At 45.6% G+C, this 18,456-nt stretch overlaps 1 protein-coding gene across 1 annotated transcript in view; it reads left to right on the top strand.

Annotated features, from left to right (window-relative positions):
* DDX10 (DEAD-box helicase 10) overlaps positions 1-18,456 on the top strand; it is a 324,167-nt gene that overhangs the window by 27,054 nt on the left and 278,657 nt on the right. Inside the window, exon 9 of the mRNA XM_054015515.1 lies at positions 1,301-1,385. Within this exon, the coding sequence (XP_053871490.1) occupies positions 1,301-1,385 (85 nt within the window). The remainder of the gene's footprint in view (positions 1-1,300; positions 1,386-18,456) is intronic.

Here is an 18,456-nt window from a genome sequence, read left to right as displayed (position 1 = left end):
GGTGTTTACGAAATAAATAACAAGAATGGGATGTCCTGAATGCCAGAAGGAAGCTTTCAAAGGCTTTAAATACTCGGATGCCTCTTGCGTCCCATGGGTTAGTCTAAAAAGTAGGTAAAGTGAGCAGCCAACTACTAGCTGATGAGAGGAAGTTGGAGGGATTTTTGTAATGCCTGCCTCTGAATTGAAATGTGTCAACGTGGGAAAAAATCAACTCTTCTTTGTTGCTTCTAAAGAAGTAAAACAATAGCTGAGGCAAGAACAAGAAAATTCCTATTGATGGAAGTAGTTTTGTGTACGTCTTGCTTTCCTTTGACTGTTTTTTTTTGTTAGAAGGAAAGTGTATTAGCTCTTCCCTTATGTTTTCTCATGGCGATTTTGTATCTTACAATATATTTTTTTCATACTTAATAACTTAAAAGTGATTAGGTGTAACTGTTCAAAGTGCTTTCAAGGACTCACTTGCACTTGTGTGGCATTGGAAGTTGGGTTCAAACATTCAGCAGCAAAATTCACTGGCCCAAAATATCATCTTGTCTCCAACAGATTAGAAGAGGGAAATGCTCTAAATTAGGAGGAGACAGAGCATATAGGACTCCATCTCTACCTTCCATACTGTTTGGTTCTCACTGCTAAGGAATTTATTTGGCTGCATTTGTTTAGAAACAGTTATGTGGATAATTGGTGCATATCCTGTGACCATAGCCATAATCAAATAGTAAATATTGATTCTATACAGTGCAACAGAGTTTTGCTGCTGTTAGCCTGGAATGCCCATTAAGTTTGAAATTTTCTTCCTTTTAATTATGACTGCCTTTCAACATGGACTGTTCAGTCTTACCTAGCAACCTCCTCCTTGCTGTCATTGAAATAGATAATGATGTTTTAATACCTGGATAGTTATGGTAGTAGCAGCTGACCACAGCTAATTTCAAGCTCTGATTGTGTAGTAAATTGATATTCTACATAAAAAGTGGGTCAACTCACTTACTTAATCATTTAATGCCAGGGCATTTATTATCTGTAAGACACAGAGCATCTGTCTGTCCTTGTCAGGTGTGAAATTACGTTCCATTCAGTGCACTGTCATTACTTAGGAAATGAAGATGCCATTAATTTTAGTTCACTTTGACAAAGGGGATAGCTGTTTATGATATGCTGATACATGCAATTAATTTTCAATTCAGAGAGATTGCTCACAGGCAGTGTCTATAAATTGATCTGAATGATGGCTCTCTCGGAATAGTACTGCAAAATAAAATATTGCAACATGTTAAAACTTGAATCTCTTTCTCCACAGATTTCCCTGCAGTGAACTGGGTCATTCAGTTTGATTGCCCAGAGGATGCAAATACATACATTCATAGAGTGGGAAGAACAGCCAGGTACGTGTTTAATTATGATTTGCATTTGTGTTGATGATAGGAAGAAAACTAATAACCTGATCAGCTAGGTACAGGTCAGAAGGGATTAAAAGCCATTACCACCTGAAGGCTGTTTGGCAGCTTATGTGAAGTGCGTTTGTCTTTATCAATTTTTCATAGATATAAAAAAAACCTTTATAAACACGAATACGCATAGTTAAATAGTTAAGAGACTGAATTCTCCTCTCGTCCTTAGAAGTGGTCGTGCCAGGCAGAGTGGAAGCTCATTTGTGCTGTGCCTGTTCTATAGATAAATAAGACTTTAATCTCTAGTGCTGGTAATCCATTTTCTTCCAATGGCATTACATTCATTTGAAAAGGATAATGCAATGTTTCGTGTTTTTATTTGGAAAATTCTGATGTCATTAAGTAGGTTGGTTTCTAAAAATCTTTAATTTTTCAACATTTAATATAATCATACTCTTAGGGATAGGAACAACTTCAATTTATTATTTGCTCCCTAAAGCAATTTCTTGAAAGAATCACATGAGTAATACCTACTTGTGTGAAAACTCGGTAGATAAAAATTTCAAAAATATACAGACTTCAGAGGGGACATTAAATCTCAGATGATAACTGGTGCTGAAGATTTGTCATAACATTTTTTATCAAATTACAGAACAGTCATGCTAAATTTAGTAAAGTCGTGGGTTTGATTTTTGATATTAAAAAAAATAATAATGCCATGACAAACAAGGAAGAGGGGCCCCGAGTGAGGTGGTGGTGGGGATGGAGAACGAGCCTGCCCCACACTCACCCTGCAGCTGCAGCTCCTGTCCTGCCTGGCTTCCCTTCCTGGGTGCTGTAACCTGGTGCGTGGGGTTGTAGCAATGCTCAGGTTTGGCCTAGCAGCCCCTCCATCATGATGGGGAGCGGGGAGCCAGGCCTAGCTCCACAGGGCAGGAGCCATTACTGAAAGGTATGTTTATTAAAATCACAGATACAAAGACACATCCCGGACAAATGGTAAAATCACTGCATCCATGATATTTTTTTCCCCCACTATGAAAAACCTAAAGACTATCTTATTAGTTTGCATCTTTTTCCCCCTTCTAGAAGGGGGTGATGGGTTTTTACTTGCTTTTGGAAATGCTGGTTATAAACTGAACCATTTGCATTCTTTAAAAACCTATTAAATGTTACTTACATTTAGACATGCGGCTGCTACTGTTGTCTCTGGGTGTACATAAATTTGGAACTCAGCGCTGCAAAAGCTTGCATTTGCATGTTGGATCTGGTGGTTGTTAGGTATATCTCCATATATTATATATTTTATTCCCATGCAGAGACCCATCTCATAGAACTGGAAGGGACCCTCAAAGGTCATCGAGTCCAGCCCCCTGCCTTCACTAGCAGGACTAAGTACTGATTTTGCCCCAGATCCCTAAGTGGCCCCCTCAAGGATTGAACTCACAACCCTGGGTTTAGCAGGCCAATGCATGGCTATAACCCAGTTCTTCCTCTCCTTGAACTTGAGCCTGCTATGGTGTCATTATCCTGTGTTTGTGGCATCACAGTATTGTCATGGAAAAGAAAATGTAGTAAATTCAGCATTATTGCGTAACTGCAGCTTCTAGTAGGACTCTTGAGAGTTTTCTCAGTATTAAGTGACTTGTCTGAAACGTGTCAGGTTCTGTGTGCCTGATTTTTTCCCCACTTGTAAGATGGGATGACATGTCACTCCCAGATGTTATTGGGAATGCTTCTAAAGCACTCTGGAGACTAAAACAGCTATACAAGTATAAATGTTATTAACACGACTATTAAAAAGGGTAAAGGAAATGGGATTTAATTCTAATACTGCTGAGAGAACTTTCCAGGGTACAAAGGGTGCCTTTTCAGAGAGCCTCTTTTAAATGAGACTTTTTCTGAGGTCAGATAGTGGTAGTGTGAATAAAGCTTGGCTGAATGTTGGGGATAGAGGGCCTGTTTCTTTGTTGAGAGGCTGTTCTCTCTGCTATACAGACTGACTACCCCTTTACTTCACCACACCTTTGTTGGGATCTCCTTTCAGATGAATTTTTCCATCGCCGGTATGTAAGGCTTTGCTGAGGTTTCAAGGGAAGGATAAGACCCAGTCTTCACATATTTTTGCTGGCAGAGTGGTGATTTGAAGAGAGCAGTTGCCTTCTGTAGGAAAAGCTTTACAAGCAGTGGCATAGCTAGGAGAGGAAAACTGGGTGGGTGGGCACTGACTGGGGGGAGCAGGGGGCCTGCCTCCCCCCCCCCCACTATCTCCAGCCGGCTTTTACTGCTCAGCAGGCCCCCGAAGATGAAGCTGCCTGGGGCACACAGGGACGACTCACCCTCTCCCAGGCGGGAGGTGTGCCTCGTGTGGGCGGGGCTGGGTGGGGCTGGAGACCCAGGCAGCAGAATGCAGTGCACAGGAGAGGGATGCTGATGGACACTGACCAGGTGTTGGGAATCCCAGCCTGTGGATTCGGGGGGCTCCAGCATCCAGTGGGCCTGGATGCTAAGTGGGTGGGCCGCAGCCCACTCAGGCCCACCCATGGCTACAGCCCTGTTTACAGGTGCTTGCTGATTCCTAATCTAATTCACAGATTAATGGTAAAACTGCCCTGCATTAGGTTTTCATTGTGGGGGAGTCTGCCAAGTTCTTCGAGTGCATGGCGATTCCAAGTAGGTGTGCGCTGCATGCAAAGTCGTTGGAAGGCTTTTCCCCTAGCGGTACCTGTCGGGTCAGCCGTGGAGCTCCTGGAACTGCGCCTTCATGGCGGTGTATATAGGTCCCTGCCGACCCGCCACGTCTTCAATTCCTTCTTACTGCCAGTGATGGTCGTTGGAGCTGTGTGTCTCTCTTGCCTCCGCAAGCGTTTCCCCTAGTGATTAGACTTTCTGTTAACCCAGGGGCGGGCAAACTTTTTGGCCTGAGGGCCACATCGGGTTTCCGAAAATGTATGGAGGATCAATTAGGAGAGGCTGTGCCTCCCCAAAGGGCCAGGTGTGGCCTGGTCTCTGCCCCCCGCCCGCTTCTTATCCCTTGGCGGCTCCTGCCCTATCCACCCCTCCCTGACCTCTGACCGCCCCTGGACCCGCTGCCCTATCCAATCCCTCCTCTCATTCCTGACTGCCCCCCCTCTCCGGACCCCTGACCCATCCAACCACCCATTCTCCCTGACTGCCCCCGGAACCCCTGCCCCTGACTGCTTCCTGCCACCCCATCCAACCCCCCCTCCTTCCTGACTGTCCCCCTGGGACCCATGCCCCCATTCAACACCGCTGTTCTCCGCCCTCTGACCCCCCGACCCCTATCCACACCTCTGTCCCCTGACCACCACCCCGAACTCCCCTACCCTCTATCCAACCCCGCCTGCTCCCTGCCCCCTTAATGCTCTGCCTGGAGCACTGGTGGCTGGCGGTGCTACAGCTGTGCCACCCAGAACACCAGGACGGGCAGCTGTGCCACCCGGCTGGCTGCCAGCCAGGCCACCGCGCAGCACAGAGAACCGGGTCAGGCCACGGCTCTGCAGCTGCACTGCCTGGCAAGAGCTCGCAGCCCCGCTGCCCAGAGAATTGCACCGGTGGCACAGTGAGCTGAGGCTGCGGGGGAGGGGGAACAACAGGGGAGGGGCCGGGGGCTAGCCTCCCAGGCCAGGAGCTCAGGGGCCGGGCAGGATAGTCCCGCGGGCTGGATGTGGCCCGCGGACCATAGTTTGTCCACCTCTGTGTTAACCTGTAAATAGTTAGTGTTAGTTTTCAGTAGTTAGTTAGATAGAAGTGGGGGGTTCCCCCAACCCCAATTCCCTCCCCTCTTGGAGTTCAGGGCATGCCTCCATCCCAAGAGTTTAAGCTGTGCAGGACCTGCCGCAAGCCCATGCCAATGGGCTACCCCCATGACTCCTGCCTAAAGTGTCTGGGGGAGGCGCATCAAACAGATTGCTGCAAGATCTGCAAAGGGTTCCGCCCGAGAACAAAGAAAGAAAGGGACTTCAGGCTCAAACAATTCCTTATGGAGGCAGCCCTCCGTCCCCAGCCGGCTCCGGGCCAGCAGGACTCAGCACCAAGCACCTCCGTGCGGAGGGCTCTGGTCTCTGTTAGAGAAGCTACGGCACTGAGGAAGGACTCTAGGCATAGAGACCCTTAGCACGGTCACTCCCCAGCACTGAAGCCCGCAGCGGCCACACAGCACCGCTTGCACTCACTGGTGCCACCTAAGCAGACAAGAAGACAAATAGAGGGCGCTCACCCACGATGAGAGCAGCTGGGTCTGACAGCGCCAGCGGTATGTGTCTTGCGCAGGGGCACCCAGTGCCGGTCTCGCAGGAATCAGCACCATTGACTTCGGGCCCACAGAGGGATCCATCAAGTCTGGTGCCATTGGACTCTCCTGCTAGAGTGTGCCAGGTGGAGGAGCTGGAGCTCCCTTCCACCCTGGACACATTTGAGGCGGCCAGGGACTTGATTGCCATGATGGCACCGCAATCCCCCACCAGGCAAGATAGACCTCTGGCACTGCAAAGCATGGCGCCATTCAGAGGCAAGCCCGCAATGGTGAAGCACTGCTCGCCTTCTCCACAGCACTGTTCTCCGGCACCGTCCTGCTTGGCATCACTGTGGTCTCCGTGCTCAGGGTCCCAGTCATTGGACTTGAATGTGGAGTCCTACTACTCCAAGCGCAGTCAGTGTGTCATCGCAATAGGCCGGAGGCGGGGATGGTGCCACGGCAGGGGCCCGCGTAATGGCCTTTTTGAACCCCATGGGCATACCACCAGGCTCAGGGCACTTACTCCAGGAGCTGCCAGTCCATAATCTCAGAAGGACATGCCCCTTTACCACCCAGGACCGTCCCCCACCTTAAGGCATTAGACCACGGTGCAGAGCCCTGTCCGGGTCCCTGCTCCACCACTGGCTCTGAAGCTGCTACTGGCGCCGAGGAGCACAGCACTGAGCAAGATGCTTCCAGGAAGCTGGAGGGACAAGAAGCCTGGTACTGTCTTGGGCGACATCGTCATCCTCAATGGATGAGGCGGTGGCGGGGTCTTCATCCTCTGGGCTACCCCCCCATTGATAATAGAGTGCCCCAGGAGCTGTTGCACAGAGTGGCTCATAACATGGGGCTACAGGCTGAGGAGTTGGTCGAGTCTGAGGACCCCATGGTGGACATACTAACCCCAAGGGGCCCTCCAGGGTGGCATTACCACTCATTACAACTGTTCAAGCCACTACAAAGACCTTGTGGCAGACTCCTGCCTCCATTCCCCCTACAGCTAAGGGGGTAGAGAGAAAGTATTTTGTCCCCTCTAGGGGGTACGAATACTTATTCACTCATCCACAGCTGGGTTTGCTGGTCGTAGCGGCAGTGAATGAGAGAGACGGGCAGGCAGGCCCAACTCCAAAATCTAAACATTCAAAGAAGCTGGACCTCTTCGGCAGGAAGATGTACTCCACTGGAGGGCTTCAGCTTCCTATTGTTAACCAGCAAGCAATCCTCAGCAGATAAAATTTTAATTCGTGGGACTCCATGATGAAATTTAAGGAGTTGATCCTGTCAGACTCTAGAGCGGAATCTGTAGCCATTGTCGAGGAGTGCAAGGCAGTGGCACAGACTTCTTTACAGGCCTCCCTGGACGTGGCAGACTTGGCCACGTGAACCAGGTCCTCCGCCATAGCCATGAGGAGGAGCTCATGGCTCCAGGTTCTGGGCCTTCCCCCAGAGATCCAACAAACAATTCATGATTTGCCCTTTGACGGCAAGTCATGGGGTTGTTTTTGGAGCAGACAGATTCCAAGCTTCATAGCCTAAAGGATTCGCAGGCAACTTGAAATCGCTGGGTCTGCACACCCCTGCCACCCAGCGGAACATTTTAAGCCCTAACGCCCTCTGCATTTCTACCCTTCCCAGCCTAGGCAGGACTTCTCCAGGAAGCGGGGCAGGAATGGTAGGTGTAAGCTTGCCCATCCACCATCCAATCAAGGCCAGGGATCAGCGAGGCAGTCCTCAGGCTCTAAGCAAGCCTTTTGAAGGCGTGCCCAGGGGCGATGCACCAGTCCACTCACCGGATCCTTCACCCTGTTTTCTAAATAGTTTGTCCCACTTCTATCGTACTTGGACCCAGATAATCTAAGATCTCTAGGTCCTTAGCACTGTAGAAGTGGGATATTCTCTCCAATTCTGCTCCTCATGCAGGAGGTTCAATTGCTCCTTGCCACGGGAGCAGTGGAGGAGGTTCCTCAGGAGCTAAGGGGCAAGGGATTCTACTCCCAATATTTCCTAATCCCCAAAGCCAAAGGGGTCTCAGACCCATCCTCAACCTGCGAGGCCTCAACGGATTCATGAAGAAGCTGAGGTTCCGCATGGTCTCTCTGGCTGCCATCATCCCATCCCTGGATCTGGGAGACTGGTACGCTGCCCTCGACATAAAGGATGCGTAATTCCACATATCTATAATTCCAGCCCACAGATGCTTTCTCAGGTTCGTAGTGAACCACAACCATTATGAGTTTACGGTCCTCCCCTTTAGTTTGTCAGCACTCGCTCGAGTTTTTACCAGGTGCATGGCAATTGTAGCCGCCTTCCTGAGAAGAAGGCAGGAACAGGTCTTCCCGTACATTGACGACTGGTTGGTCAGGGGCTGCTCCAAGGCGCAAGTGGCGCAACATGTCAGCATGATAAGATCCACCTTTGACAAGCTGGGTCTTCTCCTGAATGTACACAAATCAACTCTATTGCCTACTTAGAGAATAGAGTTCATTGGGGCAGTGCTGGATTTGGGTCAGGCCAGAGTCTCGTTTTCGGACAATGCATGACGTCATAGAAGGCTTCAAGCAATACTGCACCACTACAGCAAGGAATTTCTTGAAGCTCCTTGGATTTATGGTAACTTGTACATACATGGTACAACATGCAAGGCCGAGGCTCAGATCTCTCCAGGCCTGGCTGGTGTCAATTTATCGGCCTGCTACACTTAAAGAAGCAGAGCCTGTCAGTCTCGTCAATAAAGGTTCGCCTAGCTGCCATTTCGGCATTCCACCCAGGAGTGTCTGGCCGATCAGTCTTCGCCAGTCTGATGGTTGGTTGGTTTCTTAAAGGTCTTGACAGATTATACCCGCAAGTTAAGTAGCTGATCCCAGCTTGGGACCTTAATCTTTCTTTCAAGACTAATGGGGGGGCCCCTTTCGAGCCCCTAGTGACTTGCTCATTACTCTATCTGTCATAGAAGGTGACATTCCTGGTTGCAATAAAGTGTCTGAGCTTAAGGCCCTAACTTCTGACCCTCAATACACCATTTTTTGTAAGCACAAAGTGCAGCTTAGGCCTCGCCCAGCCTTTCTCCCAAAGGTTGTCTCTCACTTTCATGCGAATCAGGACATTTTTCTCCCACTTTTTTACCCTAAGCCACACGCTAACAGTTGGGAGCAAAGATGTTCGGTGAGCATTGGCTTTTTATATCAAGTGCACAAAGCCGTTTTGTAAGTCAAACCAGTTGTTCGTCGCAGTAGCAGACAGGATGAAGGGCCTTCTGGTGTCTTCTCAAAGAATTTCATTATGGATCATGTCCTGTATCTGAGCATGTTATGAATTGGCAAAGATACCTGCCCCTGCACTAACGGCAAATTCTACAAGAGTACAGGCCTCCTCGGCCATGCAGCATTTGGCAGAGTGGTGCTTCAGTCAGCAATTCCATGAACTCCGACCTCACCTCCTAGGTAAGGCTTGGGAGTCGGGAGAGATTCCAGAAGACTGGAAAAGGGCAAATATAGTGCCCATCTATAAAAAGGGAAATAAAAACAACCCAGGAAACTACAGACCAGTTAGTTTAACTTCTGTGCCAGGGAAGATAATGGAGCAAGTAATTAAGGAAATCATCTGCAAACACTTGGAAGGTGGTAAGGTGATAGGGAACAGCCAGCATGGATTTGTGAAGAACAAATCATGTCAAACCAATCTGATAGCTTTCTTTGATAGGATAACGAGCCTTGTGGATAAGGGTGAAGCTGTGGATGTGGTATACCTAGACTTTAGTAAGGCATTTGATACAGTCTCGCATGACATTCTTATCGATAAACTAGGCAAATACAATTTAGATGGGGCTACTATAAGGTGGGTGCATAACTGGCTGGATAACCGTACTCAGAGAGTTGTTATTAATGGTTCCCAATCCTGCTGGAAAGGCATAATGAGTGGGGTACCGCAGGGGTCTGTTTTGGGACCGGCGCTGTTCAATATCTTCATCAACGACTTAGATATTGGCATAGAAAGTACGCTTATTAAGTTTGCGGATGATACCAAACTGGGAGGGATTGCAACTGCTTTGGAGGACAGGTTCATAATTCAAAATGATCTGGACAAATTGGAGAAATGGTCTGAGGTAAACAGGATGAAGTTTAACAAAGACAAATGCAAAGTGCTCCACCTAGGAAGGAAAAATCAGTTTCACACATACAGAATGGGAAGAGACTGTCTAGGAAGGAGTACGGCAGAAAGGGATCTAGGGGTTATAGTGGACCACAAGCTAAATATGAGTCAACAGTGTGATGCTGTTGCAAAAAAAGCAAACATGATTCTGGGATGTATTAACAGGTGTGTTGTGAGCAAGACACGAGAAGTCATTCTTCCGCTCTACTCTGCTCTGGTTAGGCTTCAGCTGGAGTATTGTGTCCAGTTCTGGGCACCACATTTTAAAAAAGATGTGGAGAAATTGGAGCGGGTCCAGAGAAGAGCAACAAGCATGATTAAAGGTCTTGAGAACATGACCTATGAAGGAAGGCTGAAAGAATTGGGTTTGTTTAGTTTGGAAAAGAGAAGACTGAGAGGGGACATGATAGCAGTTTTCAGGTATTTAAAAGGGTGTCATAAGGAGGAGGGAGAAAACTTGTTCACCTTAGCCTCTAAGGATAGAACCAGAAGCAATGGGTTTAAACTGCAGCAAGGGAGGTCTAGGTTGGACATTAGGAAAAAGTTCCTAACTGTCAGGGTGGTTAAACACTGGAATAAATTACCTAGGGAGGTTGTGGAATCTCCATCTCTGGAGATATTTAAGAGTAGGTTAGATAAATGTCTATCAGGGATGGTCTAGACAGTATTTGGTCCTGCCATGCGGGCAGGGGACTGGACTCGATGACCTCTCGAGGTCCCTTCCAGTCCTAGAATCTATGAATCTATAACATGAGCAGTCACTCGAAAAAGAAAAACGGTTACCTACCTTTCGTAACTGTTGTTTTTCGAGATGTGTTGCTCATGTCCATTCCAAGACCCACCCGCCTTCCCCTCTCGGAGTTTCCGCACAGAGGAACTGAAGAGGCAGCGGGTCAACAGGGATCTTATAGATTCATAGATTCTAGGACTGGAAGGGACCTCGAGAGGTCATCGAGTCCAGTCCCCTGCCCGCATGGCAGGACCTTATATAAAGCTAAGTTTTTGTCATGGTTACTTTTAGTAAAAGTCATGGACAGATCATGGGCAATAAACAAAAATTCATGGAAGCTGTGACCTGTCTGTGACTTTTGCTGCTGCGGCTCCATGGTTTCCACCACCACCATGGTGGCTAGGAGCTGTGGGGTTCCCCCTCCGCTTGTGGCAGCTGGAAGCTGCAGGGTGACCATATTTCCCAAAGAGAAAATGGGACACCCCCAGCTGTTCGCCCAAGGCATCCCCCTCCCCCATGTGAGACTGTCACCTATCGATGAAACCATGAGGAGGACCCCCTCAGGAGTCTATCACCTGTTGCTGGAACCTTGCAGGGGGCCCCCTGTTGCCTGTCGCTGCTGTTGCCTGTTGCTGGAACCCTGCCAGGGCCCCACTGGCTGCCAGCTCCAGTCCTGCAGCCCCTGGGGCTGAAGCAGAGAATGTCACCGAGGTTTCTGGAAGTCAAGGATTCCGTGACTTCCATGACCTCCATGACAAAAACGTAGCCTTACCTATATACACCGCCATGAAGGCATGACTCCAGGGGGCTCCACAGCTGACCCAATGGGTACCACTAGGGGAAAAAACCTTCTGACTGTGCACGCGGCGCACGCATACCTACTTGGAATGGACATGAACAACACATCTCAAAAAACAACAGTTATGAGAAGGTAGGTAACCATTTTTTCTTGTGGCTCCTGTAAAAGAGATGTTTACTGAGCCAGAAATAACAGCCTAGAGAAACATACGTATTGGGAATAAACTGGGGAAAAAATTTAGAAAATTGTGAATCTGCTTTAACTTCAGATACACACTGTGCAATTTGAATTTCAAATAAGACTGATTTGTAAAAACACTTTTTTTTTTTTTTTTTTTTTTTTTTTAAACCAACTCTAACTGAGTAGTAGACTTTGGCTGTACTCAGAGGATGGTGTTTAATATGTGAGAAGCCTATGTTGTCTCTAGAAAATTAATAAAAATTAAACTGCATTTTAATAGTAATCATTAATGAGGTTAGAGATAATTAGAAAGTTTCATGGGCCATGAGAGTGCATAATTGCAAGGAATGAAAGCTAAATTAAATATCTCAGCTAATTAGGAGCCTGTGTGTCAGCTGTAATTAAAACTGGCTTTCAGGATACTATTTACTTTTGAAATCAAATTATTTTGTGTTAGAAAAATAAATATATTTAAGTCAAGAAGAAAAAACTCTCTGAATCTTTGACCCATAGTAAAATAAAACCACCTCCCACAACCAAAAATAAAAATAAAAATCAGGAGATATACAAGAATGCTTTTACTTTATAGTGAGATTGGTATATCTTTTTTTCAGTCTGATTAACTTGAAAGCAGTTTTATTGTTTCAGTGGATGGGGAGTGCTTCTTTGTATATAATGTTTTTAGAAGATGTTTTGGTTAGTTGCATTTTGTAGATATGCCTTTAAAGTCTGGACAAATCAATAAGTGATTTTTAAAATAATGAAAAATACTGTGGAAATATCCTTTATAATGTGACAAAAGGGTTTTCATGAGGCTTTCAGAAATATATGGATCTTAAGATCTGAAGAGTCCTGTGTTTCCTGTGGGTTTTAGTTCAAACAGTCTAAGCAAATACTGTATGAAATATTTGTGGAGACATTCTTCGTGGAATTAACCCCTCTGGCTGTTAATTTCTTTTGATGTATGCTATGTATGTCCATGGAACCTACATTTGATTTGAGAAAATCTTTTGATCACATTTGTGAAACAAAATGCAATGCCACTAGGGGACAGCAGAAGCTAATTTTCATTTTTGAAGTTTTACTGTGTGCGTTTTTCTTTCAAAAATGTAATTTTACACATTGTGTGGCATGAAGAGGACATGTGAGTAAAAGAAATCCCATACAAAGGTTACTTAACTGATAAGTAGGATGGTAAGAAAAGGACTGTTTTACAGGAACTTTGATTTCATTTTTAAAAATAGTGGGGGGAAAAAGACTGCTTTATATTTTCCAGTTTATTCAGTGCATGGACATGTTTCTGTGTTTAGTGCTTAGTCCACTTTTTAATTTTAAAAATTTAATTTAATTTACACTATTGCTACTAGCTGACTTTAAATAAATCCACTTCTCCCCTACATCTTTTACCAAAAAAACCTATAAAACCCTTACCTAAGTCTGGCTTTTCTGCACCAAGAGGTGTTTTTAAGGCATTAAATGTGAAATGAAGGACAGAGTAGAATAACTTTCTGTAGGGATTCTAATAGTTGCAGGGGTAAGTCTGGAGCCTCATGTTGCATGTGCACATAATGTAACATACTTATATGGGACCTGATTCAGTGCCCCTTGAAGTCATTGGGAGTCTTTCTGTTGGCATCAGTGTGTTTTGGATAAGTCAGAGAGAGATTTGGTGTTGATGTCAGTGGCTCTGGAGGAAGCCAACATGCCCTTTTTGTATATATATTTGTGCGTGTGTGTACTGTATATCAAACTAGTCTAACTATATATAGTCTGCCTTGGTTTTGTTCACTCTCACTGTATCCTGAAAATGTATCTTACATTAAAAATCATCCAAAATCACCACTGTCCATTCTTTATTGGACAAGACAGTATGATAACGATAAATCAATTTAGTCCCATTAATTAAAAAGTTTTGAGCTTCTGGTGCCATATGGTTGATGGATATACTCCGCAGCATAATTGTTTTGAGGGAAAAATGATTGGATAATTTCAGGCAGTCAGGAAATATATCCCTCTGGATCAGGGGTAGGCAATGTATGGCACGCGTGCCGAAGGCGGCACACGAGCTGATTTTCAGTGGCACTCACGCTGCCCGGGTCCTGACCACCGGTCTTGGGGGCTCTGCATTTTAATTTAATTTTAAATGAAGTTTCTTAAACATTTTAAAAACCTTATTTACTTTACATACAACAATAGTTTAATTATATATTAAAGACTTATAGAAAAAGATTTTCTAAAAACGTTAAAATGTATTACTGGCACGCAAAACCTTAAACTAGAGTGAATAAATGAAGACTCGGCACACCACTTCTAAAAGGTTGCCGACCCCAGCTCTGGATCATGGTCACTGAGAAGCTGTGTAATTAAGCCCCTCCCTGTTGTAACATTTTCTACCTAGGTAAGGCCTGGTCCATGCTAACCCCCCACTTCGGACTAAGGTACGCAAATTCAGTTACGTTAATAACGCAGTTGAATTCGAAGTATCTTAGTCCGAACTTACTGCAGGTCCAGACGCGGCAGGGAGGCTCCCCCGTCGATGCCGCGTACTCCTCTCGCCGAGCTGCAGTACCGGCGTCGACGGCGAGCACTTCCGGGATCGATCCCAGAACATCGATTGCTTGCCGCCGGACCTGGAGGTAAGTGTAGACGTACCCTAAGTGTGACTAAACACTTAAGGTTTTGGATAACTCAGCAAAGTTAATTTTTTTTCCCCCAATGTGAAAAATAATGTTGCCTTCACCCCAGAGATGGGATGTGTTTCTTGGGATCTGAATAACCTGCATAGTCAAATTGTCAAGCTGGCAGCTCCTTGTATAATTAACTATTTATTAGGTTAAAATCCTGTTTGAAGTGCTTTTATTGATCTACTGTAGTGTTTAGTTCATATTACATTGCAGTCTTCAATTCATTGTCCTAACTTAAAAAAAAACAAACAAAAAAACGAAAAAAACAAAAATGCTGCCAGCGGAGGTCACAAGAAATGCCCCTGACCACTGCATATTTAACTCACAATTCGTATTTAAATCTCTTTACAATTACATACTGAAGCCTAGCTACAATTCTGACATTGTCCTGCAATTGCATCAACTTGGACTATGTTTTCCATTAGAATATTTTTCTAATGATGTTCTAACACATTAAAATATAAACTTGGCTATGGTCATAATTACCCACTGACACAATGCCACCCTGGAAAACTATAATAAAGAATAAATAAGCATATGTTTCAGTACAGTAGAATGGACGCAGCTGCTGTGGGAAATAGATTGCTTACTAGCTAGACTGGAGGACACAGTGACCTTTATATTCAATTTATTGATAAGGTTGGAGTAAGCTGTGGCATACTCTTGTCCATTTTTTCCCCCTCACTACCGTGTCTGTTCATAAGAAAGAAGACTCTGCTGTATAACTAAGTGAAGGGGGATTATGATCTAGTGGCAGAAATGAAACCTGGTTGGATGATTCTCATAATGGGGATGTTGATATAAAAGAGTACTTCTATACCTGGAAGAGAGGAAAGATGATGTGATATGGTCTTAAAAAAATAAAAAATACATGCCCTCTGCCAGAAAGCTACAACTTGACAAGTGTTTGCCAGTAAAATTCTTTGGTTAATGATGCAAGAAAAAAACAACAGAGGAGAAGAGATTGTGAGCATCATGTGGAGACCATCAGGACTGGACTAGAGTTAGAACAAAAAATGTGTGTACCATATCTTGATGTACTTTAAAACACAGGAAGAAGAACAGGAGTACTTGTGGCACCTTAGAGACTAACAGATTTATTAGAGCATAAGCTTTCGTGGACTACAGCCCACTTCTTCGGATGCATATAGAATGGAACATATATTGAGGAGATATATATACACACATACAGAGAGCATAAACAGGTGGGAGTTGTCTTACCAACTCTGAGAGGCCAATTAATTAAGAGAAAAAAAACTTTTGAAGTGATAATCAAGCTAGCCCAGTACAGACAGTTTGATAATAAGTGTGAGAATACTTACAAGGGGAGATAGAGTCAATGTTTGTAATGGCTCAGCCATTCCCAGTCCTTATTCAAACCGGAGTTGATTGTGTCTAGTTTGCATATCAATTCTAGCTCAGCAGTCTCTCTTTGGAGTCTGTTTTTGAAGTTTTTCTGTTGTAATATAGCCACCCGCAGGTCTGTCACTGAATGACCAGACAGGTTAAAGTGTTCTCCCACTGGTTTTTGAGTATTTTGATTCCTGATGTCAGATTTGTGTCCATTAATTCTTTTGCGTAGAGACTGTCCGGTTTGGCCAATGTACATGGCAGAGGGGCATTGCTGGCACATGATGGCATATATCACATTGGTAGATGTGCAGGTGAACGAGCTCCTGATGGTATGGCTGATGTGATTAGGTCCTATGATGATGTCACTTGAATAGATATGTGGACAGAGTTGACATCGGGGTTTGTTACAAGGATAGGTTCCTGGGTTAGTGGTTTTGTTCAGTGATGTGTGGTTGCTGGTGAGTATTTGCTTTAGGTTGGGGGGTTGTCTGTAAGCGAGGACAGGTCTGTCTCCCAAGATCTGTGAGAGTAAAGGATCATCTTTCAGGATAGGTTGAAGAACACAGGGTGCAGGGTGTATAGACCCATTGGAAAAGCCCCCTCATCTTCTCAATCTCAACTAGTGAGGAAGAAACTTTCCTCTGTGAATGCTGGCAGCTGCATGACAGACTTAACAATTATCTATTTAGTTTAGGTGAGCAACAGACACCACCAATTTGGTCGACTAAATATACCCTCTCTACAGAAACACATTTTGCATCATTTGAAAGCTTATTATGTCTATGTTAAGATGAGGTATGAAGAGGACATGTGAGGTATGATGTCAATCATAGAAACGGGGATAAGCAATGACACCATCAACTAGTTAAAATGCCACTTGGTTTAATGACTGTGTATTATTTCAAGACATAAAATTGGATTTCTTTATGACCTCAAAGCATCACAATGATAATGTAAAGGGTAAAACAAAATTTAATAATAAATTTGTACAGAGGGTATTGAAATGTAATAACTCTGGTGACACTTCTAGTCAACATCATTATCATCTTGTTCAACATGATCTCTGTTGAGTGCGTGGGTTACCACAGTCTTCATTGTATTGGCAGTTCTGTGCAGGGAGGATTGTTCTGACTGCAGATGCAGTTGATTGTGCAGTGAACCCTACCGCTACAAGCACAGAGAAGGTCTTGTGCAAGGTCAGATGCCGTTGGACCTTTGAATAGGATTACCATACGTCCGGATTTTCCCAGACATATCCGGCTTTTTGGGCCTCAAATCCCCGTCTGGGAGGAAATCCCCAAAAGCCGGACATGTCCGGGAAAATAGGGAGGGAGGGGTCGGCGGTGCTCGGCTGGGGGCCGGAGCCGCTGGGGCCGGCGGTGCTCGGCTGGGTGCCGGGGCCGGCGGTGCTCGGCCACTGGGGCCAGGCGCTGCTGGGGCCGCCGGGGGCCAGGGCGGGCCGGAGCCGCTCAGCCGGAACCAGGGCCCAAGCCGAGCCGGGCGGGAGACGCTGGGGCCCGAGCTTCTTGGCCTGGGCCGGCCGGCCGCTAAAGGGAGCCGCTCGGCCGGCGGGGCCGGACTGGGCCACGCTCCAGCCTACCTGCTGCCTCCCTGTTTCAGGCTTCCTGCGAACATTTGATTCGCGGGAAGCAGGGGAGGGGGAGGAGCAGGAGGGCGGAGCGTTCAGGGGAGGGGGCAGAGTTGGGGTGGGGACTTTGAGGAAGGGGCGGGGCCGGGGCCCCGTGGAGTGTCCTCCTTTTTTTAAATTAAAATATGGTAACCCTGCCTTTGAAGAATATGGGAAGTAGTTAATCATTCACATTTTTCTATCCATGTTGCAATGCTGATCAGATAACTGGTCTACCTATGTGCGAAGACATCCAAATCTTTGTTTGCCAAGATGCTATTTTGACATGCTCTTCAAAACTGTCCTCATGTGGTGGGAGTTTGCCCTGTGACTTGTCCTTTTTGATGGCTAGATTGAGGCACAAGCAATTCAGGTCTCTGCGGGTCTCCTTTTCTTTCTTGCTGTAATCATACAGCACTGCTACCAACTTCCTTACTGTAGAAATTGTGGTTTATCCATCATTCTGTCCCAGTTTGGCAAGATCTCTGAACTCCCTTTGGTTTGATAACATTAAATAGTTTTTTTTCCTCCATACCAAATAGGGATCACACAGAGCAACAAGGAGCCGCAGTTTTGTTCTGCTGGCACAGTTCTTCTTACTAGTGGGCCTTCTTCAGGTGCAGGAATAGGCTGGAGTGGCCTGTATGATGTCATGATTTTTCTCTACCCATAGTGATCACTCCTAGGGTTTCTGTCCACATTCCCTCTGATGGCTTGTTGACCTGAATGGTGAGGCTTCCTAGGAAGATTGATACATTTTATCATCTCCACTCTCTCCTCTGCTAATGTAAAAACAGACAAGGATCTTATTCTTCTTGCAAACAATTACAGTAACATTCCCATTTTGGAACTTGGCTATCGCTCAGACAGTTTCTTTTAAAATCTAAATCTTGATAGAGTAAAGTTATTTTAAAGCTCATCAAGATATAACCCATTTACATTTTTTTAATACAAGGTCTATATACCCATACTAGTTATCTTTACAATTCTCTTCCCCTTTCTGTACTTTATTGCTACAAGTTGATGTCCTCATCACCACAGAATGTCGATACCTATGATAATAGCCACCAAAAATCAGTGAGCTTCCCCTTCTACCTTTTTCTGTTTTAACTGCTAATCATATTTCATCAACATGGTTAAAACACAGACTCAGAGGCTTTAAGGACAGAAGGGACCATCATGATCATCTAGTTTGACCGCCTGCCTATTGTAGGCCACAGAACCTCACCCACCCACTCCACTATCCACTGTAATAGACTTCTGACCTCTGGATGAGTTACTG

The sequence above is a fragment of the Malaclemys terrapin genome, chromosome 1, assembly GCF_027887155.1.
Source record: "Malaclemys terrapin pileata isolate rMalTer1 chromosome 1, rMalTer1.hap1, whole genome shotgun sequence".
Lineage (NCBI taxonomy): Eukaryota > Metazoa > Chordata > Testudines > Emydidae > Malaclemys > Malaclemys terrapin.
Note: the sequence above shows the minus strand (reverse complement) of the source record. Positions and strands in the feature narration are given on the sequence as shown.